The sequence below is a fragment of the Tupaia chinensis genome, unplaced genomic scaffold (assembly GCF_000334495.1).
Source record: "Tupaia chinensis unplaced genomic scaffold, TupChi_1.0 Scaffold000708_1, whole genome shotgun sequence".
Taxonomy (NCBI): domain Eukaryota; kingdom Metazoa; phylum Chordata; class Mammalia; order Scandentia; family Tupaiidae; genus Tupaia; species Tupaia belangeri.
In genome coordinates, this window is record NW_006160231.1 from 1,506,574 (window position 1) to 1,530,454 (window position 23,881).

Consider the following 23,881-nt stretch of genomic DNA (forward strand, 5'->3'; position numbering starts at 1 on the left):
AATGAAGATTTTCCTGGGAGAATGGAGACAGGATTGCTGAATGGCTATCTGTCCCCCCACCCCCAGTCCGGCGGTGCTTTCTTACTTCTTCTCTCTCATTGTCTCTCTACCTTTCTCCAGTGAGCACACGTGCCCTATAGAGCAAGTTAAAAAAAAAAAATGGGACCAGCAGATGGCATAGTGGTTAAGGTGCCAGACTCCCACATGGTCAACCATGGTTTGAGTCTTGGACCCAGCGGCTTGAAATTCATGTGGGGCACACGTGTGTGCGTGCTCAAAATCGCAGGAGGAGAATGGAGGAGAAGGGATTGGGGCGTGGCCAACCCCCTGGTAGGTGGAGGGGAGTTGGGGAGTATTTCTCACATTCCCTCTCACCGTCTCTCTGGCACATGTACATGCCCTATGGCAAAAACCTAAACAACAACAACAAATTTAAATTACAGGTATGAATGATAGACGTGGGCCTACCTTGAACCCCACACCAAAGACCCATTTAGGGACCCCCCCAGTGCAAGTCGCCTCGGGGTCAGTCAACCAAGTGACTTCTGCCAGAGCCATACGCCCTCTCAGGAGGCACAAGGAGGAAAGCGGTGAGACTGCTGGGAAGGCAGAGAGCAAAAGGCGGGAACTCCTGTCCCTGGGAGCAGGGATCCTGTCCCTGGGAGCAGGGACTTGCTGATTCTCCTCAGAAGTCATCAGAACTTTCTTCTCATCATCTCTCACCTCTGCAGCTCAAGCTTTTTACATTAAATTTAATTTTTAAAATTTTACTATTACACTAAAATGGAAACTGGCTAGAGTCACAGAAAAGAAAGATTATTTTGAAAAATTGTTTTGAATGGTCTCTGCCACAGTGAACTAAAGAATGACTTTTTCAAAAGAATGTTTTTGATGACCCGGAGCCAGTCCTGCCACCAAGTGGGGATCCAACACCAGCCAGCCTGGAACCCCAAATTCCTTTCAATGATTTCTTCTGTCAATTTTTACCCTCTTCATTTTGCTCATTTAAAACTGACAACCTTCACAGATTTAAAAGGAACCGTTTAAAAAGAAACAAAAGCTCTAAAAGCACCACTAAAGGACTTCAAAGGAACATCAGCAGCCCTGACGTGAGGAACCCTGACAGGGATGTCAACAGCTCGCTGAGACAGACATGCAGGGGCCCCACCGCTTCCTCCCAGTGAATCACAGAGCTCTTCTCGACTCACTGAAGTGCTTGCTTGTTGTCATTTTAATTTTATGTCTGTATTGGAAAACATTCACGCCATAAAAAATTCAAAAGGTTCTGAGGGTAAACAGTGAAAACTCTCCTACGTGGGGGCTGGCAGGTGACACGGTGGCTAAGGGTGCGGGACTCCCACATGGCTGACAGTGGTCTGAGTCCTGGACCTGGTGGCTTGCTTTCTCGCTTTCTCTCACATGCGCTCTCCCTTGCTCTGTTTCTCTCTGGTCAAATTAATATAAATAAGGTTGAATAAATTTTTTTTTTTAAAGAAAAGTCTCCTAAATGATTCTGCTGGCTCACCAGGCCCATTCCCAGAGGCAACCGTTGACCTTTTCTTGTAAATCCCTAGAGAAATATTTTATGCAGAGACTAACAGTTACCTATATAAGGTTGTCAGGAAAGCCAGGACGTATTCTTCTATGCAGAAAGGAGTCATGTCTTTCTGGACAACCCAATACATTCTCCCCATCTATACAGTGTATCCCATCGCCTCGTTACAGCAATGGCGTGCGCTTTATTCCACTTAGCACAGCGTATCATAGAGGTCAGAGCATGTCACTACATACGGCTTCTCATTCTTTTTTTAAGCTTACTATAGGGCCTGTGCAATTGCTAGAGGGAAACAGAGAGAAAGAGACAGAGAGAGAAATTATCCCCCAGAGGGGATGGCCACACCTCAATCCCTTCTCCATTTTCCTCGCAGGACTTTTTGGGCACGCACACACATGCGACGGGCATGAGTTTCCAAGCCACTGGGTCTGGGACTTGAACTGTGAAAGTAGGCCATGTAGGATCCGGCTACCTTTACCTCCGTACATCTGCTAGCCCTCTCACCCGTTTGTAATCGGCATTCTGTTCCGTCACAGGATATACCCTAAGATATTCACGGGGTTCCTTATTGAAATGGACTTCAGCTTGTTTCTTGTGTTACTTTCATTCCCTTCTTACCTGCAACTCTCTGAGCAAATCTGACTGCCTCTTCAACAGGGTCTGAGTTCACCACTTGGTCTAGAATACCCAGCTTCAGTGCTTCGCCTGCCAAAACGTGTCTTCCTGAAACAACACAACAACCAAAAAGGTGAGGTTAAAGCCAAAGCATTACTCTCTAGTGGGGGTGCTTGTCCGGATGTAAGTATCTATCATTCGATAAAATAAATAAGGAATACACTGATCGTGACAGTAGAAAGGTTAGTGCAGAAGTCATGAGAAAACGTAAATTCAATCTTCAGCTCTTCTTACTGCCTGGTGACTGTGAACAACTATGGCAGGACCACAATTTCCACACTGATACATGGGAATAATTATGCTTACGTCGGTAATTCTGAGCATTCAGTAAGGAGAGTACAGTGTCTGTACATTTTATAACTGGATGGAAACATTCCCTACATGCTAACTGCACAGAAGTAGATGAGGCTTTTTGATAGTATTAGAAGTGGTGGCACCACAGTGCTGGCAGCAACATGGGTTCTGGTTGCATAGAAAAGAGACAGACAGGCAGACCCCAGGCATAAACGTAGTCGGTCAAGTTGACACTGGATAAGGTATAATCAGAATTACACAGGACAAATGGGCAGGTTTCCACCTTTTTGTGGGTATCCAGCATTCCAACCCTTCCTCAGTTTGTGAAATCATATGTGTGCTTTGGAGCCCTGACTCCTGCTCCAGAAGCTGCCAAGGAAGTGGAGACGATTAGACAACTGTTCCTTTAAACCCGTGGCAGCTGGGCGGAGCCCATGCTCCAAGCTCAGTGAACCAAGTGCTCTCTGGAGGGCTTTTAGCCTGGAGTTAGGGATCCTAAGCAGCAGCAGCATCTCCATGCCATCTCACAGGTGCTAACTCCTAGTGTCCGGTGGTGTCTGACACCGGCAGTTCAGAATGGCAGTGCTAGAGGGGTCCAGGTCAATGGGGTTTGCACTGCTCCTAAATTCTACCTCGGCCATTCTTGGCCAGTTGTAAATATGTCATTTGAGCTGCACATTCCAAAAGTAGGGATTTGGGGATACAAGACTCCCTTACCACATGTCGAGAGGAAGACGACGATGACACACTGCTTGCTTTCTAGCACCTTCTCACCTGATGAACCATCACCAAAATAGTCTTGGTGGCTACAGTCCCAGTCTTCACTGCTCTGACAGTGTGGGTGGTGCCACCTACCCTCCACTCTGGTTCTTACTGGTGCTGTGGACATGGGTTTGCTTGATCAGAGGGCTCAGTAATTTGGAATGGTCTCTCTGAAAAAGCTATAGCTGGGCAGGTTTCTAGAAATGTCTTTGAAAACAAGTTTCCAGATCTCCTCCTGGAGTGATGCAGACGTGAGAAGTGGGTGGGTGGTGTCACGGGGCAGGTATCCCGGGCATAAAATTACTTGGGAGAGGGGTGAATGAATCAGCTTGAGGGGACCAGATGGAAGATAAAAATGTGGGTTTTAAAAGGATATTTGGGGGGCCGGCAGATGGTGTGGTGGTTAAGGGCACTGGACTCCCACACTGCAGTCTGCGGTTCGAGTCCCAGACCTGGCATTTTGTTTTCTCACTTTCTCTCTCTCTCTCTCTCTGTCCCTCTCGGGTCAAATTAAAATAAATAAATACATAAATAAAATAAAGTACAATAAAATTATTCTTTTTAAAAAAGGATATTTGGAGGGGAAACATGATGAACTGAAAATCCCTTTAACTATAATGATTTCTTCTGCTGTAGATTTCATAAAAATGGAAGAGTACATGGGCCAGCAGGTGGTGTGGGTACTGGATTCCCACATGGCTAACCATGGTTTGAGTCCTGGACCTGGTGGTTTGAAAATCATGCCAGGCATGTGGACATGTGTTCCCAAAAGTCCCGAGAGCAGAATGATGGAGAAGGGATTGCGGTGTGGCCACCCCCCGGGGGTAATTTATCACTTTTCCTTTTTCTGCCTCTCTCCAGTGTGCACACACACCATATGGCAGAAACCTAAAAAAATAATAATAATAACCACTACTGTCTTAGAGTCCATGAGATTTTAAGTACTTTTATTCTGCTTCAAAGAACTAAAGACCTAAAGACACAGCTCCCAACATCCACTCCAAGTCTCAAACTAGGATTTCAACTTCTTTTTATTTTTAGAAAAGTGTATTTTATTCATGATAGAGAGTGCATGGCTGCAAACTAGAGAGACAGAGAGAGAGAAGCACCCTTGATAAGGCCTCACCATGCCCCCACCCACCCCTGGCCTTCCACTCAGGGTCTGGATGCACGCACACGCCCTGCATGTTCTCAGGCCGGCCTAGGGATCCAAACCTGCTGCTCCCTGTGGCTCCCCCCACTGCAGTTCAGTTTGCTACCAACAGTGCCACCAGACTCGGCCTTAAACTTGCTTTCTCTGTGCTGCTTTCAATGGAGATGCCAAGCACCACCTGGGTAGGTCTATGCTAGGGAGGCCCCAAGGCAACTCACTCAGGCCAACTGTCTTCTCTGAACTGGGCACTGCAATTGTTTCCAATCTCTTTGGCTTCTTTTTCAACTTAAAAAAATTTTTTTCTCCATAGACTCCCTTCCAGATGTCATTCTAAAGTCCCTGTAAAATTGTACAGACTACTCAGGAGGCTAGGTGTATAATTCTGATAGCTTACTTCTGATTCACTGTGACCTTTTCTATGCAAATAAAAAAATCCATTATATTCTTATTGTTTTGACTTCTCTTCATCGTGTTAAAAATAATCATGTTTAAGCAGTGATTTGAGCAAAAAGGCCAATCCTAGTTCATTTCTTTTTGACAAAGAAGCCAGTTTTCAATGTGATTTCCCAAAAGATACTGTTGATTTTCAGACTTAATTCTGGAAATAGGGCCACAAAAACCCTCGACATTCCCCCACATGTTTTCATGTCTGTAAACCTCAGAATTCACAGACTCACTTCATACCGTTACGGTTTCCTCCTATGTTTTATATTTCTTTGCTCCTTCCTATTTTGTCTTTGGCAGAATAAATTATTTCATGCGCTTTAAATTTCTGTAGTATGCTGAATGGTAAGGATCCTCTTCAGAATTCTACATTAGAATTCTTAAGCTAGCTCACAGTCTTTAAGATGTACTTAGTAAATCTTTGTAAAGTAAAATAATTTCTAACTTTATTTATTGAAGGAAAGAAATAAAATACTTTAAGTTTTTCTAACTCTTCTTTCACATTCCATAGGATTTATGGAATACACACCCCTTTTAAAAGGGAAAAAATGAACACATATAGACTCATTTTCTCTATTAAAGAATTATTTATTTTAATTTCATTTGTTCATTCATTTATTTAAATTTGACCAGAGAGAGACACAGAGAGAAAGAGAGGGAAGGTGAGAAAGCAAACCGCCAGGTCCAGGACTCAAACCATGGTCAGACATGTGGAGTGTCCAGCACCGTAACCACTACACCACCTGCTGGTCCCCCTCATATTATTTTCTAATCTGGCTTAAGTGAACACATTTCTATATCATGGTTTCTATGTCAAAACATTACAGATTTCTACTAGCAATTCTTAAAGTGTTTAATTTTAGAACCCAATGCACTCTTAAATTTTTTTGGAGGATTCCAAAGAAACATTTGTTTTTACAGGTTATATACAATGTATTAGAAATTAAAGCTGAAAACTTTAAATGTGTTTACTAATTCATTTAAAATAACAGTGATAAACTCATTACATGTTAACCAACAGATTTTATGCAAAATAACCTCATTTATGAAATATTAAAAATGTAGTGAGAAGAGTACCATTATTTTATACATTTTTAAGATAGAGGGGCACGTATTCACATGGGAGGAAGAAGGAGAGTGAGAAGTTCCTTCAACAGGGTCTCGTCACGCTGAATCCCCTTTCTCTAGCCCTCCAGATCTTTAGGATTCTGGGTGTCCACACACGCCTGGCATGTTTTCGGGCCACATAGGGATGTGAACCCGGGGCCAGCCATATGTCTTCCAGCCTTGCCGGGCACGGATGTCACTACTGCACCACAGCAGCGAGGCGCATTTTGCAAATTATTTAATGTCTCACTTAACAGAAGACAGCTGGATTCTCGTATTTCCTTCTGCATTCCTTCTGTTGTGCTGTCACATGGTGTGATACCCTCTGAGAAATGCTACGTGTGTCTGTAAGGGAATGTGGAAAAGGCATGGAATGTCTTGCTCTGAAGAGAGGTCACGACCTCATGGACGCAGCTGTGGTCCCAGACATAACCAGAAGCCCGCTGCCCACACTGTAAGGGCCTCTGATGTAGACTATCATTATAGCGTCTACACAGCATCCTAGAGTGTGGATGTTCCATAGATTTAGCATTTATTTGTAACTGGAGTGAGGTTAGTGTCTTTGAAAGTAACAGTTCGTTTTATTTGTTTTTCTCCTTTGGCAGCTATGGGATTCTATTTCCTGGAAATACAACATCTTTACCAAGATACATCAAAGCACTGTTATCTCCTCATCAGTTTTTGCAAGAAAAGAGTGTGTCTGCTAAAGTATAATCTTTGATTCTATTTTATATCTGAAGGCTTCTATTCTTTATTTGGTTAGTGTTTCTTTCCTTCTCGGCTTTGTACTTTGGAACTTTTATTATTGCTGGCAGAGACCTCGCTTATGTACCTTCCATGCCTGCTGCCTTCATTTACATTTTCTTTATCTTTCTGTTAAATTCTCCTGAATTCGATAAATGCAGCTACTTATCCCCTATGTTGCTGATGCAAATGTCTAGTCTATTGTGCCTTCTTTTTATTGCTTCAAAAACAAATTACTGTAGGTAATGCTTTTAATGTTTATTTGGTGTTTCCATTTAATAAAAAGTATTTTTAAATTTAGACAAATAAGAATTTTCAGAAGTTTTTCTTTTCTTTAATCTGTTTCAGCAGACAAATTGATGTTTCATTTTTAAAATGTCATAGAACATTTTCATAGATCTTTTAGGTTTTGGGTTATTTTAGTTTTAAGTTCCTTTCTTTCTTTAGGATGGATTACTTATATAATTTTATTTATTATTTTATTATTTTTTTAAAATTTGCTACAGGGGACCAGCAGTTGGCGTAATGGCTATGTCGCTGGACTCCCACGTAGTCGACCGTGGTTCGAGTCCTGGACCCGGTGGCTTAAACTCATGCCGGGTGCGTGTGCGTGCGTGCCCAAGATCCCGAGAGGAGAGTGGAGGAGAAGGGACTGCGGCGTGGCCATCCCCCCTGGGGGGTGATTTCCTGCTTTCTGTCTCTCTGTCTCTCTCTGTCTGTCTGGCGAGTGCACACGCCCTATAGCAAAAACCTCTCCAAAAAAAAAAAATTTGCTACAGGGCACATGTATTCACTGGAAAGAGACAGAGAGAGAGATAAGGAGAGGGAGATAGCACCCTCCAGTGGGGAATGGTCATGCTGCAATCCCTTCTCCTCCATTTCTCTGCCTGCTGGGATTTGGAGCACACACACAAACATGGACCACCTGGTATGCTTTTCAAGCTGCCAGAACCAGCATTCAAACCACAGTCAACCAGGTGAGATCCAGCTCTTTTTTTTTGGAGCAGTTTTTGCTATAGGGCGTGTGTGCTCACCAGAAAGACAGAGAGAGACAGAGAGACAGAAAGTGAGAAATGGCCACGCCGCAATCCCTTCTCCTCCATTCTCCTCTCAGGATCTTGGGCACGCACGCAAGCACATGTGCCTGGCATGAGTTTAAGCCACCAGGTCTGGGACTCGAACCATGATTGACTACATGGGAGTCCGCGACGTAGCCATTACGCCATATGCTGGTCGCAGAGATCTGGCTCTCTTTACTAAGCTACGAGGCCAGCCCTCCACTTTACATATTTTTATTATAATACGCAGAGTGATCTTTTTAAAAATATAAGTGAGAATATGTTACTCCTCCACTGGAAACACTCCAGTGCCTTTCTACCTCGTTCAGAAGAAAAGCTAAACTTCTCTCTATAACATTGAAGACCCTCCAAGATGTGTCTTCCCCTATTACCCTTCCCCTTACTTCACTCCAACCGCAGTCGGTTTTGCTATTCTTTGAACATTTCAAGTACACCTCTGCCTTTGGCCTTGCAACCACTGTTCTCTCTGTGTGGAATATCTCCCTCCAGATACCAGCATAACATAAGCTTCCTTCCCTCCTTCAGGTCTTCGTTCAGATGCCACTTTGTAGGGAAGTTCTGCAAGTCACCCTAACCCATCATCCATCACTAACATTTTCTACCCCCGCCCCCGTGTTTAGTACTTACCTCCACATAACCTGCTATAGACTGCTTATCTAAGAGGGAGGCGTATGTGTGTAGACAGTTGTAAAAGCTCGTCTGCAGTGGGAACACTCCGCTATGAGTCTGGTCTCTTGGTATTCAAGGACCTGAACAGAGACTTGTATACCCAATAGGGTAGTTCAGAAAAGAGGTGTGGGACTCCAAAGCTAGGTCACAGAAGACATTGTGGCTTTTACCTGGCTTGTTATTAGATCTCTCACTCTATAGGAAGCCAGCCGCCATGCTGTGAAGATACTCAGCTCTACAGAGAGGTCCATGTGGAAAGTAAATGAAGCTCCTGTGAGTCAGTACCAACTAGCCACCCAAGTGACTGAGCTATCTTGGGAACAGACTCCCAGTCCCAGCCAAGCTTTCAGAAAACTATGCCCTACTTGATGTCTTCACTGCAATCTCATGAGAAACTCTGAGCCAGAACCCACTAAACGACTCCAAATTCCTGACCCACAGAAACTAGAAAAGAACAACAACAACAACAAAAAAAAAATGCTAATTAAACCATGGTTCATAATGAGGCATCCCAATTTCAAAGACATGGGGGATGTGCCTTTTTTTTTTTTTTTTTAGAGGTTTTTGCTATAGGGCTTATGCACTCGCCAGAAAGACAGAGAGAGACAGACAGAAAGTGAGAAATCAACCCCCAGGGGGGATGGCCACACCGCAATCCCTTCTCCTCCATGCTCCTCACAGGATCTTGGGCACGCACACACACGTACCCAGTCTGAGTTTAAGCCACCAGGTCTGGGACTCGAACCGCAGTTGACTATGTGGGAGTCCAGCGACATAGCTATTATGCCAACTGCTGAGCCCAGAATATGCATTTTTGAGTCAACAAAATGTGACAATGATGATTACTGCTGTGATTGTTGTTTTCTCCATATAATTTCTAGGAGGGCCAGAATTTTTGTTGGCTAAATGCCTGGAACAAGGTCCAGCATACGAGAGAAAACAGTTGCTGGATGAATGAATAAAAGGCATTTGTATAGGCATATTGTTTATATGTGATAGAGCTGAGATTTGAACCCAGTTCTTTGATTCTAAAGCTTATGATTTTTTTTTTTTTGAGAGGTTTTTGCTATGGGCATGTGTGCTTGTCAGAAAGACAGAGAGAGACATAGAGACAGAAAGCGAGAAATCACCCCCCAGGGGGGATGGCCACGCTGCAATCCCTTCTCCTCCATTCTCCTCTTGGGATCTTGGGCATGCATGCACACGCACCTGGCATGAGTTTAAGCCACCGGGTCCAGGACCCAAACTGTGGCTGACAACATGGGAGTCCAGCGACATAGCCATTACGCTAACTGCTGGCCCCAAAAGCTTATGATCTTTTTATTGTCAGTTCTTCAGGATATGGTCTAACACCAAGATCTTCAGCTTAGTTTTCCTCAGTCTTCCTCTTCGAAGACAGATATGGATATAATAATGCATACCTAAGAATTATGGAGTTATTACCCTGCTGTTCTAAGCATACTATATATATGAATCTATTTATATATATGAATCTATTTCATCTTCCCCACACCCCCAAATGGTAGGCACTGTTAGTATTCACATTTATAAGGAAGCTAAGGCACAGAGTGTGAAGTGACTGACCCAAGGCCTCATAACTGCCTGTGCCTATTTGGAATAAATGGTCGTCTACATCCTTTTCTCCAAACTTAACTCAATTGAAAGCCTCTTTATATTTCTACAGATAATGAGTTTTGGGTAATTCCAGGGTCTCTAAATGTCATGCTGTTCACATTCCCTCATGAGAAAGATCAAGTTCCATTTGTAGCTAATATTTTAGCATTTGGAAATAAAAAATGCAGTCATTTCCACACAAAAACTTGAACATTTGTCTTCAAAATTCTGGTTTAAATTCTTATTTATATTACAATTTTTAAAGTGAGTTTGAATATCATGCATTGTATGTGAACCCTAGTGTCTAAGTGTCATCCTTTGAACTCTAATAAAAAAGCTTAAATTCCATTAGTGCTGGGAACCAGCAGTTAGCATAATGGCTATGTCGCTGGACTCCCACGTAGTTGACTGCGGTTTGCGTCACAGACCAGGTGGCTTAGAACTCACACCGGGCGCGTGTGCGTGCGTGCCCAAGATCCCGAGAGGAGAATGGAGGAGAAGGGATTGTGGCGTTACCATCCCTCCTGGGGGGTGATTTCTCACTTTCTGTCTCTATGTCTCTCTCTGTCTGTCTGGCAAGCACACGCGCCCTATAGCAAAAAACCTCTCCCCCCAAAAAAAAGAAAAAAAAAATTCCATTAGTGTTTTACATAAAGTTTCATTTAGAAGATTCTCATATTTGGTCTTTGTGGTATTGTTGGAAAGCTCTCACCATTTTACAGATGAGAAAACTGAGAGTCACAGAAGTTAAAGATTCCTTCCATGGGTGGTAAGTGTCAAGCCAGGGTTTCTCCAAACTCTAGTGTGGTTCCCCATGTTGATCTAGACAGTCGGCAAAGTTTGTACTGACCTGAAGTAATTAAGTCAAGAGCTGCAGGAACTCCAGTGAGTCTGGGGAGAAGCTGGGTTCCTCTTGCTCCAGGTAAAAGTCCTATAGAGACTTCTGGGAAGCCAACTCGAGCCTAGCAAAGGATGAAGGCATGAAGGCCGCTGGATGTGGTAACATGTTTAGAGTTAAGGCAAGCATTCCCCTGGATTGACCACATTATCAACAGCAGTGTCTTACTGAAGCTGACAGGACTGATAGGGCAAATCATTACACACGTCTCCTGTCATTAACAGCTTGAACAGGGCTGTGCTGTCTCTACATCTACACATGGAAACACACCTCTGTCTTCTTTCTCTCTGACCCTTTCATGACCTATCTCAGCCAACTAAACAATAATCTCCAGGACCAGCTTTATGAACCCTACAGGAGTCTGAAATTAGATCATTACGGGGCTCAGAGTGGAAGCTATTTACGACCAGGATGCAAGTCGTTCAGCCTTTTAACAGTCAGCACCCGAACGCTCTGTAACAGCCGAACGCCAGCGCTAGAGATTACCCGAGAGTCGTTAACCAGCAAAGCTGACCGTTTCATCACCTTCGATGCTTATAACTAATTAAGAGTTTCCCCTAAAGAAAAGCCCCCCACACCAAGCCCCACATAGCACCACAGCTGTTACCTTGGCATGGGCAATCCTATAGTGACAGCCCAGGGCCAGCTCTAGCCCCCCTCCGAAAGCCATGCCTTGAATAGCTGCCACCACGAGCTTCTCAGTTCTCTGCAGTTCATCCACGAACAGTCCAAATGTGTCATTGGTCCTGGGAGTTTTGAAGTCATGGATGTTAGCACCTAAGGACACAAGCAAGACAAGGAGGAAAGAGGGTTGAGAAAGACTTGCACTTTGATATACGACAACAAGGGACCTGAAAATGCTTAAGAAATCCCAGACCTCATCCTCTGGTTGGAGATACACAGTGAAAACATAGAAGGATATGGGAAAAAAAAACTCAAATCTTTACTAGGAACATTGTAATCTTCTAAACTCTGTCTTTCCATATGATAAGTAGCAACTTTATCTTCAGAAAAATTAAAAAGCTCAAGAAGCACAGTGTACCAAGATGGTGGCCCCCGTGGATCTGGAGTTGAAGAAGGCTTTTACAGAGCCTCAAGCTGAAGTTATTAACACTCAACAGAAGGTGAAGCTTGCAAACATACAGACTGAACAGCTAAACAGAACGAAGGAACATGCACATCTTACAGATACAGAGATTAGGACTTTGGTAGATGAGACTAATATGTATGAAGGTGTAGGAAAAATGTTTATTATTTTTTCTTTTTTCTTTTTTTTTTTTGAGAGGTTTTCACTATAGGGCGCGTGCACTCGCCAGACAGACAGAGAGACAGAAAGCCAGAAATCACCCCCCAGGGTGGATGGCCACACCGCAATCCTTTCTCCATTCTCCTCTCGGGATCATGGGCACGCATGCACACGCGCCCGGCGTGAGTTTTAAGCCACCGGGTCTGGGACATGAACCGTAGTCAACTACGTGGGAGTCCAGCGACATAGCCATTACGCTAACTGCTGGTCCCAAGAATGTTTATTCTTCAATCAAAGGAGGTATCAATCAGCTGCTAGAAAAACAGAAAACAGCAGAAGAAAAAAATTAAAGAACTAGAACAGAGAAAAAAATTCTATCTGGAACAGAGAGTTAAGGAAGCCGAAGACAATATCCGGGAGATGCTGATGGCCCGAAGGGCATAGGAGGGAATCTCTAGGGGAAGCTTTCCTCCTGAGCCCTCCCATTCCTGGCAAGCGTAGAAGGGCCTGCTGGTGAAACAGCTCCCCTTCACCCCAAAGGACACTTTATGTGGACGGCCTAGTATCCCCACATTTCCTTCATCACCTTGAGCCCCTTTTAGGTCCCAGCCTTGTATGTTTTATCCTGGCTCTGCCCACCACCCCTGCCTGGAACTTCTCTCTCGTGATCTGAGTCCTGAACTCCTAGGAGAGGGCAAATGGGAGCCAGCACAAAGGCACGCTCCACCTAAGCTACTAGACACTCTGGTCCAACCAATAAAGGCCCTGGTCTCACTGTGAGGAAAAACAAAAACAAAAAAGAAAGAAAGAAAAGAAAAATTAAAAAGTTCAGCGGAATTGAACAGGGATTCCCCTGAAAAGCTATTGTTCTGAGACTGTGTCAACCCCCTCTCATTTTTTGTGTGATATCGCTCATCAACTCTAGTCCTGGCAATTCAGCTCTTTATCTTTGTTAAGAGCATGAGTTGTGGGACCAGCAGTTAGCATAATGGCTATGTCACTGGACTCCCATGTAGTCGACCGTGGTTCGAGTCCCGGACCCAGTGACTTAAACTCACACCAGGTGCGTGTGCGTGCATGCTCAAGATCCCGAGAGGAAAATGGAGGAGAAGGGATTGCGGCATGGCCATTCCCCCAGGGGGTGATTTCCGGCTCTCGCAATCTTCCAATGAGCACACATGCCCTATAGTGAAATAAATACATACGTAAGTGGTTGTCTGAGAAGTAAAGACATATTTTTTGGTTTTTCTATGCAAGAAATATTTATAATATTGAAAGTATGCTGCAAAATTTATTTATATTTTTCATGACATTATACCTAGTAAGTTATTTCCTATGGCATTGCCTATTCTTTGGAAATCTTTTTTTTTTTTTTTTTTTTTTTTTAAGATTTCTACTATAAGATGTGTGTGCTCACTGGAGAGCCAGAGAGACAGAAAGAGAGAAATCACCCCCAAGGGGATGGCCACGCCACAATCTCTTCTCCATTCTCTTCCTGGGATTTTGAGCACACATGCACATGTGCCTGGCATGAGTTTTAAACTGCTGGGTCTGGGACTTGAAAAGTGGTTGACTACATGGGAGTCCAGCGACATAACCCTTATACAACCTGTTGATCTCTGTTCTTTGGAAATCTACAGCTTGGTACAAAATTTTTAATTTAAAGTAGGTCAACTAGTGGTGGTTAAGGCAGCTGGATCCCACATGGCTAACTGGTTCGAATCCCAGACCCAGAAGTTTAAAAAACATGCCAGCCACGTATGCGTGGGTGCTCACATTCTAGACAGTAAAATGGAGAAGGGGTTGTGGCCTGAGCGTCCCCCATGGAGGCAGGGCAGGTGTCTTCCCACTTCCCCTCTCTCACTCTGTCTCCCTCCAGTGAGCGCAAGCATTCTCTGACAAATGTCTTAACAATTATTATTTCGTGTTCAGCTTGTTGATCTGTATTTGTTCTTTCTCCCTTTTTCCTCTTTGGTACCTGCTCCTAGTTTAGCATCAATTCAGGGAATATGCTCTTTCTCCTCACCAATCTACCAGGTTTTACTTAGTTCAGTGCTTTAGCTTGCTTTTTAGATCTTCTTGGATCTGGAGAAAATCAATTTTTAAAAAATATATATTTTTTTAAATTTAGCTTATTCTCCTCTTGGGATCTTGGGCACACACACACACACGCACTCGGTGTGAGTTTTAAGCCACCGGGTCCGGGACGTGAACTGCGGTCGACTATGTGGGAGTCCAGCAACATAGCCATTACGCTAACTGCTGGTCCCTATTTATTTATTTTTTTAATTTGACCAGAGAGGGACAGAGTCAGAGAGAGAGAGAGAAGTGAAAAAGCAAGCTGCCAGATATGGGATTCAAACCACAGTCAGTCACGTGGGAGTCCAGCGCCCTTAACCACCATGCCACTTGCTGATGAGAAATCAATTTTTTAAAATAATTATTTATTTAATTTTATTTATTCATTCAATCATTTATATTTGACCAGAGAAAGCCAGACACACAGAGAGAAGGAAAGTGAGAAAGCAAACCTCCAGGTCTAGGACTCAAACCATAGTAGGCCATGTGGGAATGTCCAGCACCTTAACCACCATGCCACCTGCTGGCCCCAAAAAAATCAATTTTATTTTGAGTTTCAAGTCTATTGCTTCTGTAGCTTTAGATTGAGATGGTTCTTTTTTTTTTTTTTTTTTTTTTTAGAGGTTTTTTGGTTAAGGGATGTTTGCCAGAAAGACAGAGAGACAGAGAGACAGAAAGTGAGAAATCACCCCCAGGAGGGATGGCCATGCTGCAATCCTTTCTCCTCCATTTTCCTCTTGGGATCTTGGGCACATATGCACATGTGCCCAGCATGAGTTTAAGCCACCGGGTCTGGGACTCGAACCATGGTCGACTACAGGGGAGTCCAGCAACGCAGCCATTACACCACTGCCAGTCCCGAGATGGTTCTTATGTATTAACAGAAAGTCACATATATTGGACAAGTACATCAGGTACTGTGGTAAGTAATTTGATTTATTGTCAAATTAATAAATCAAATTAAATTGTCATTTAATCTTCACAACACCTAGGTTAAATAGTATAACAATCCCATTTTAGGTAAAGAAGTGAAGGCTTTGAGATTAAATGACAAGTTTAGACATACAGTTAGTAACTAGTAGAGCAAAATTTGAACTCAGTTTGACTACAAAGACCACATTCTTAAATGCCATACCACATTTTTTTAACTTATAGCGTAATATTTGTGTTATTATTATCCCAATTTTCCAGAAACTATAGCACAAAAGCACACCAATTTCACTTTGACATAAGAAAATCCAACCAATTTTTTTTTTTTTTTGAGAGGTTTTTGCTATAGGGCATGTGTGCTCACCAGACAGACAGACAGAAAGCGAGAAATCACCCCCCAGGGGGGATGGCCATGCCACAATCCCTTCTCCTCCATTCTCCTCTTGGGATCTTGGGCACACACGCACATGCACCCGGCGTGAGTTTTAAGCCACCGGGTCCGGGATGCGAACCACGGTTGACTACATGGGAGTCCAGCGACATAGCCATTATGCTAACTGCTGGTCCCCCAACCAATTTTTTATGTTGATTTTATAGCCAATGAGATTGCTAAATTATTTTCTTAAGTCTAATCATTTTCTGATAGATTATTTTGATTTTATAAAGCACTATCATATCTTCTGAATGACGAGTTTTCTTTACTTCTTGCCAGTCCTTATAACTCTTCTTTATTTTTCTAGCCATACTGGGCTGGCTAGGGTCTTGCCAAATAGAAATGGTGAAAGCAGTGAGCCTCAGCTTATCCCTTCTTTACAAATTTTCAACATATTATTTTGTTTGATGTTTCTTGAAGGTTTTTCAAAATAGGTGTCTTTTGACTAATTATGCCATTTCCTTTCCACACCTACTTCACTAGGAATTTTATCTTTCATGCATGTCAAATATTACTGAATGCTTTTTCTCTACCTCTTGAAATTATTACATGACTTCTCTCTTTAATCTTCTTCTTCAAATATTTGCTATAGGATGGATATGCATCCTGGAGACAGACAGAATGAGAAAGAGAAAAGGAAAGTGAGAAGGCACGGCCTCACCCCAATCCCTCCTCCTCCATTGTCCTCTTAGGATTTTGGACATGCACACGTAAATGCCTGATAATAGTTTTAGAGCCCTCATATCCTGAACTTGAACTGTGTAGTTGGTCATATGGGATCCAACAGCCTTACCCACCATGCCACTGGCTAACCTTCTCTTTCATCTTTTTTTTTTTTTTTATTTGTAGACATTTTTGCTTTAGAGTACACGCGCTCACCAGAGAGACAGAGACAGTAAGAGGGAAAGTGAGAAATTATCCTTCAGGGAGATGGCCGTCCCATAATTCCTTCTCCTCCTAGGATCTTGGGCACTCACACAAAGGTGCTGTCCTGAGTTGTAAGCCACCAGCTATGGGGCTCTAACTACAGTCAACCATGTAGGAGTCCAGCAATGTAACTGCTACGCCATCTGCTGGCCCTTTTCTTTAATCTTTTAATAGGCCATATTACATTGTTTTTCTAGTGTTCAACTAATCTGATACATCTAGGACAAAAGTGATACATTATGTCACTTGATATATTTTTCATAGATTATTAAGTCTGGCTTTACAACAAACTAAGATTATTGTATTGTCAATGGAAATAACCACCTCTGCAGAAATAATAATTAATGTGGTTTATTTCTTTTTTTTCTTTTTGCTATAGGGTGCATGAGCACGCCAGAAAAACAGAGAGAGACAGAGAGAGAGAAAGTGAGAAACCACCCCCCAAGGGAGATGGCCACACCGCAATCCCTTCTCCTCCATTCTCATTTAGGGATCTTGAGCACGCATGCACACGTGCCTGGCGTGAGTTTAAGCCACCAGTTCTTGGACTCAAACTGCAGTTGACTACATGGCAGTCCAGTGACATAGCCATTATGCCAACTGCTGGTCCCAATGTAGTTTATTTCTAAGCACAAATGTGCTTGACCAGGCACAAAGAAGAGGCAAGCATACCTTTTTTGGGGGTGATTAGATGCTTAGTTCCTTTTATTAGCTTTTAAGAGTGAGAAACAAGATTTGGGATTTAGTGAAAAGAATTTTCCCATTGGTCTGGCCCAAAAAAGAGAGACATCTGGAAACAGGGGGCTTGTGGCCATAGGTGGGTTTTACATTTCTTAGGTTGGTGATTGGAAAGGAAGGTCCGTGCTTCGGGAAGGTGTGAGCAGAGTGTACTGTAACAGAGATAAAGGGTTTGTATATGTCACATGTAGCAAGAGTCAAATGGTCTGTTAATGTTTGTGGGCTTGACTCACCCAGACCCTACGGAAGGGATTTTGGAAACAGGAAAAAGCAGTCAGACATCTGTCTTCAGTATCTTTATTTATGAGTGAAATTGGCATATAGCTTGCTCTTTCATACTGTCTCTGATAGGTGTTAGTATAAAAACTATGTGGGCCTCACAAAACGAGTTGGGATGAATAGTATACTGGGCTGAATAGTGGCAATCCAGAACCTGTGAGGGTGACCTCATTTGGAAACAGTCTTTAGATATAATCAAGCTAAAATGATAATAATGGATTAGGGTGGGCCTGTGTACACGCTGAGAAATTTACATACAGGGAACAAAACCATGTGAAGACTGCTGCAGAGACTGGGGTGGTGCATCTGCAAACCAAAGGTTGCCAGAAACCCCAGGCCCTACAAGAGGCAAGAAAGAATTCTCTCCTAGCCTCTGGAGGAAAAACTGCCTACTGGTATCTTCTTTATCGTGCAGTCTCCAGAATTGTGAGAGAATAAATTCCTGGGTTTTTTTGTTTTTGCTATAGGGCACATGCACCCATGAGAGAGAGAGGGAAAACAAGAAATCACCCCCTGGGAGCATGGCCATGCCACAATTGGTTTTGCTTTTGGTTTTTGCTATAGGGCACATGCACCCATGAGAGAGAGAGGGAAAACAAGAAATCACCCCCTGGGAGCATGGCCATGCCACAATCCCTTCTCCCAGGATTTTAGGCACACACATGCCCAGCATGATTTTCAAGCCACCAGGTCTGGGCCATGAACCCCAGATCTGGCCATGTGGGATCCAGTGCTTTAACCTCCACACTACCTGCTATGCTAGCCCAATTCCTGTTCTTTTAAGCCACTCAGTCTGTGGCAATTTGTTATGGCACTGCTGGGAAACTAATATAGAAAGTGTTCCCTCCTTTTTCATTCTCTAAATATGAACATTAAAGTGGATTTTTTTTTTTTTTTTTTACTTAATGGAGAGCTTGGCAATAAGTCCTCAGGACTCTGATGAACTTAATGAGAATTGGGCTTAAATTCCTTTGATGGTTATAGAAAGGACTACTTGCATCTTCTATTTCTTTTTGAGTCGATTATAGTAACCTATGATTTGTTACACATGTTCATAGTATCTGCATCATCTTTTAAATGGCTATAGCATCTACAGTGATATGGCTTTTATCATTCCTCATTTGCATTGTTTGTGCCTTCTCTTTTTTGCTTAATCTGTCTTTTTGACACTATTTTTCCTCGATTCACATTTTGTTTTAGTTCCCAGAAGGCATGTGCTAAAGAGACAGAGAGAAGGAGAGAGGAAGAGGGAGAAGGCATCCCCCACGGGGCAGGGTCACATTGCAATCCCTTCTCCATTTCTACATCTTGTCCATATTTTGGACATGCATGCACATATGCCTGGAATGTTTTCAAGCAGCAGGGCCAGGATTCAAACCTCATGGTCAGCCATTTGAGATCCGGCTCCTTACCACCAGACCACAGAGCTAGCCCTCCATACTTGCTTTTTATTTCATTAATTTCTCCTCTTTCTTATTTATTTCCTCCTACTGTACTGGGGTCTATTTTACTGTTTAACTTGCCAGTTTTTTGATATAGATGCATAGCCCATTATAGTTCAGCCTTTTTTCTTTTCCAATGTATACGTTTTCGGATGCTGTTTAGTTTTGCTACAAGGTGCAATCATATGCCAGAGAGACACACAGAGAGAAGTGAGAAATCACCTTTCAGGGAGGATGGCCGTGCTGCAATCCCTTCTCAATTCTCTCAAGATTTTGGGCCCACACGTATACATATCAGGTGCGTTTTCAAGCCACTGAGTCTGAGAATTGAACTGCAATCAGGGTTGTGGGATCCAGTTGCCTTAACCACTATGCCACTGGCTGGGCCTACTATATACTTTATAAAGATTTGCTAGAGGGCACATGCACTTACCAGAGAGAGAGAGAGAGAGAGAACGACCAAGTGAGAAAGCGCCCTCTGTGGTGGATACTCATATCACAATCCCTTATCTGCCGTTTCCTTTGGGGATTTTGGGCATGCATGCACATGTACCCGACATGCTTCCCATGCCGCAGGGATCAAGACTCAAAAAGTGCAACTGGCCATATGGGATCCAGCCACCTTAACCGCCATGCCGCAGGGCTGCCCTGATTATATGCTAAGTTTTACTCTGGCTGCAATGACTCCAGTTTTATATGTTTTCATTGTCTCTGAGTTAAAAATATTTTCTAAATTCTATTATGATTTCTGTTTTGATTCCGAGGTTATTAAGAAATAAATTTAATTGGTAAACACATGAGAATTACTAGTTACAATGTCAGTATTGGTTTCTAGCTGAATTGTATTGTTGTCAGAGAACATACTCTAAATGAAATTTATGAAGACAAGCTTTTGGGGACCAGCAGTTAGCATAATGGCTATGTCACTGAACTCTCATGTAGCCCATCGCGGTTCAAGTCCCAAACCCAATGGCTTAAACTCACACCGGGCGCGTGTGCGTGTGTGCCCAAGATCCCCAGAGGAGAATGGAGAAGCAATTGCGGTGTGGCCATCCCCCCTGGGGGGGTGATTTCTCGCTTTCTGCTTCTTTGTCTCTCTCTCTCTTTCTGGCAAGAGCACATGCTGTATTGCAAACACCTCTCCAGAAAAAGACAAGCTTTTATGATCCAGTATCTGGTCAATGTTTCTAAATATTTCAGATGTGTTTGAGAAGAATGCATACTTTTCAGTCTGGGGGTGAATTAGTCTATGTAATTACATTAAATCAAGTTTGATCATCTCTGATGATAATCCCTAATTCTAGAAGAATAATTTTTTTCTGCCCTTGAGCTCTAACTACATTTTCTCTTCCATTACCTCTCTCTCTCACACACACACACAAAATCAAGTCTACATAATCCTGATCCCTCTTTCTATGTCTCAAAGTCACTATCTTGGACTCTGAACCTTCAGTTTCCAAACGTGGAGTGCTGTGGTTGTCCCCTCCTAAACTCATGCTGAAATTCAATCCCCATTGTAGGGACCAGTAGATGGCATAGCGGTTACATCACAGGACTCCCCCAGAGCCGACCACAGTTTGAGACCTGGACCCAGTGGCTTGAAAATCACTCTGAGCACATGTGTGTACGTGCCCAAGATCCTGGGAGGAGAATGGAGGAGAAGGGATTGCGGCATGGCCATCCCCCCTGGGGGGTTATTTCTCGCTTTCTCTCTCCTTGTCTCTGTCTGTTTGGCGAGCACATGCACCCTATAGGAAAAATCTCTAAAAAAAAAAAAAAAAAAAAAAAAAAAGACCCTTAAAATATATTTTATTAATATTATAACCTTTAAAAATGTGTATGTGTTTGTGTGTATTTTCTTGTCAGTGAGTACATGCATTTGACAGAGAGAGAGAGAGAGAAACCCCCTTCCCAACGAGGCATGGTAACCAACTTCCCCTCTGTCACTGCTCTGTCCTGTCAGGATTTGGGGTACACAGGCACAGGTACCCAATATGTTCCTCAAGTCGCTGGAGTCAGGACTCAAACTGTGGTCAGTCATATGTGATTAAGAGAGACAGACAGACAGACGAGAGCAAACGCGGGCAGAGCCTTTATGCCACCATCCCCCTCCCAGGCGTGCAGCCGGCCAGGGCCAGATGTGCACACAGGCGTGGCTGATGTGCTCGGGGAGACTCGGGATACACACCGAGAGCTTTCCCACGCGGCCTCCAGCTCTGCACAACAGCACCCCGATGCTGAGCAACCACAGCTGGGCCGCTCTTCAGTAATTTGATAAAGTTTATTTATTTAAAGATAGATGTCCTTACTCCTACCTCATAAATACAGAACCAGACGCTCGGGAGATGAAAAAGACTCACCCAAGTGGAGACATACGCGGGGCGAGTTGACATCAGCGGGGGTACCCAGCAGGGATCACAGCCACGAAGACTGGGGCTGAGTGTCCTCCAGAGGCCTAATCCGTTAGAAGAGCGCCTGAGACACAGTCTCTTGGGTTCTGTCTTTTACACCGGCCCCATACCTACTCAAGTCCCCCATCCCATATCCAAGTGACACTAGATTATTATGCACAGGGACAGCCACGGCACCAGCAAGCTTACTCGCTGGCTAGATTCCAGAAGTGGTGGCAGAGGGTTCGACACTAGTTACCTGCGGAGAACTTGCCATCTGCTCCACAAATCACAATGGCTTTTACCGCTCGGTCTGTTACAGCTTGCTGTAGTCTCTCTTTCAGCTGTTGGAGGACAGCCAGACTAAAAGAAATAAATTACAGGAAGCAAATTAGAATTCCTTTCTCCCACCTTGAGGTTTATTACCTTTCTAACATTGAAAAATTAAACACACACAGAATGAATGAAAATCAAAAGCGTTCACTGATTTGTTCAACAATTAATATACGTGTCCCTATCAATTGAGTACTGAGGTCATTAAGTAATCCAATTTTTTTTTTTTTTTAATTTGCTATAGGGCATGTGTGCTTGCTGGAGAGAGGGGGAAAGTGAGAAGGCCCAGGTAGGACAGCCATGGTGCAGTCCCCTCACTTCTGTTCTCCTCTGGGCTGTGGGACAGGCACACACACGCTTACTGTGCCTTCCAAGCCTAGTCCTAGGACTCAAACTACACAGTTGGCTCATGCAATTCAGCCCCCTCCAACCACTGGCTGGCCCGTGATTCCATTATTTTATTTTTAAGAATTATAGGGACTAGGAGTTAGCATAATGGCTATGTCGCTGGACTCCCACGTAGTCGACCGTGGTTCGAGTCCCAGACCCAGTGGCTTGGGGCTTTCTGTTTCTCTCTGTCTGGCGAGCGTACGTGCCCTATAGCAAAATCCTCTCCAAAAAAAGAAGAAAAAAAAAGAACTACTTTATTTATTATTATTCTTATTAATTTGCTATAGGGTGCGTGTACTCACCAGAGAGAAAGAAAGTGAGAAAACAAGCCACCAGGCCCAGGACTTAAACCATGGTCGGTCATACAGAAGTCCAGCACCTTAACCATCATGCCACCTGTTGGCCCTCAAGTGATTCACTTTTTAAAAATATATTATTGGGAACCAGCAGTTAGTGTAATGACTATGTCACTGGACTTCCACGTAGTCGACCGCGGTTCGCGTCCCAGATCCGGTGGCTTAGAACTCACGCTGGGTGCGTGTGCATGTGTGCCCAAGATCCCAAGAAGAGAATGGAAGAGAAGGGATTGCAGGGTGACCATCCCCCCTGGGGGGTGATTTCTCTCTTTCTGTCTCTATGTCTCTCTCTGTCTGTCTGGCGAGCGCATGCGCCCTATGGCAAAAACCTCTCCCAAAAAATATATATATATATATACATACATATTATTTTCCGGGACCAGTAGATGGTGCAATAGTTATGTCACTGGAGTCCCACGTAGTCAACCACAGTTTGAGGCCCGGACCCGGCAACTTAAAACTCAAAGCCAGGTGCATGTGGATATGTGCCTAAAACCCCGGGGGGAGACCAGAGGAGAAGGGATTGTGGCATGGCCATTCCCCTGGCGGGGGGGGAGGTGATACATACATATATATGTGTGTGTGTGTGTGTGTGTATATATATATATATATACTTTTTCTTCACTGAGTTTTAACTTTGAACACTTAGAATCAGCACTAACCAATTTTAAAGTATTGTTTTATGTCTTCTATGCACAATGCAAGAAGTTATCTGATAAATGTACACAGTTTATGATATAAGGCACACTTAAATGAGTGCTATAATAAAGGAACAAAAAAGTGAAACGTGGGCCAGAGGTGGTGCAGAGTAATGGTGCTCGATCCCACATGGCCAACCGTACAGTTCAAGTCCTAGACCCGGCAGCTTGAAAAACAAGCTGGGCATGTATGTACATGCCTGAAATCTCAAAAAGAGAATGGAGGAGAAAGGATTGAGGTGTGGCCAGCCCCACCGAGGGGTCGTCTCTCACTTTCCCTCTCTCTCTGGCGAGCACACACACCCTACAGCAACAAACAAACAAACAAAAGTGAGACAAAGGGCCCAGCTGGTAGTGTGGTGATTGAGCTAGCTGGATCCCACATGGTCAACTGAGCAGTTCAGATCCTGGACCCAGCACCTTGAAAAAGACACTGGGCATGTGTGTGTATGGGGGGGGGATACCAAGAGAACAGAGAAGAAGGGATTGTGGCACCCCTGGGGGGTGATTTCTCCCCCCCCCCCACATCTGCATCTCTCCAGCAAGCATACATGCACTATAGCAAAAACTTTAAAAAAATAATAAAAAAAAATGTTTAGAGGGGGATAAATTCTTTTTTTTTTTTTTTTGAGAGTCTTTTTGCTAT

At 43.6% G+C, this 23,881-nt stretch overlaps 1 protein-coding gene across 1 annotated transcript in view; it reads right to left on the reverse strand.

Moving 5' to 3' along the window:
• The window catches only part of EHHADH (enoyl-CoA hydratase and 3-hydroxyacyl CoA dehydrogenase), a 59,647-nt gene that overhangs the window by 29,772 nt on the left and 5,994 nt on the right, over positions 1-23,881 (reverse strand). The window contains exons 2-5 of the mRNA XM_006160779.1: positions 21,718-21,821; positions 11,602-11,771; positions 10,947-11,058; positions 2,174-2,278 (exon numbers count right to left, since the gene is read on the reverse strand). Of these exons, the coding sequence (XP_006160841.1) occupies positions 2,174-2,278; positions 10,947-11,058; positions 11,602-11,771; positions 21,718-21,821 (491 nt within the window). The remainder of the gene's footprint in view (positions 1-2,173; positions 2,279-10,946; positions 11,059-11,601; positions 11,772-21,717; positions 21,822-23,881) is intronic.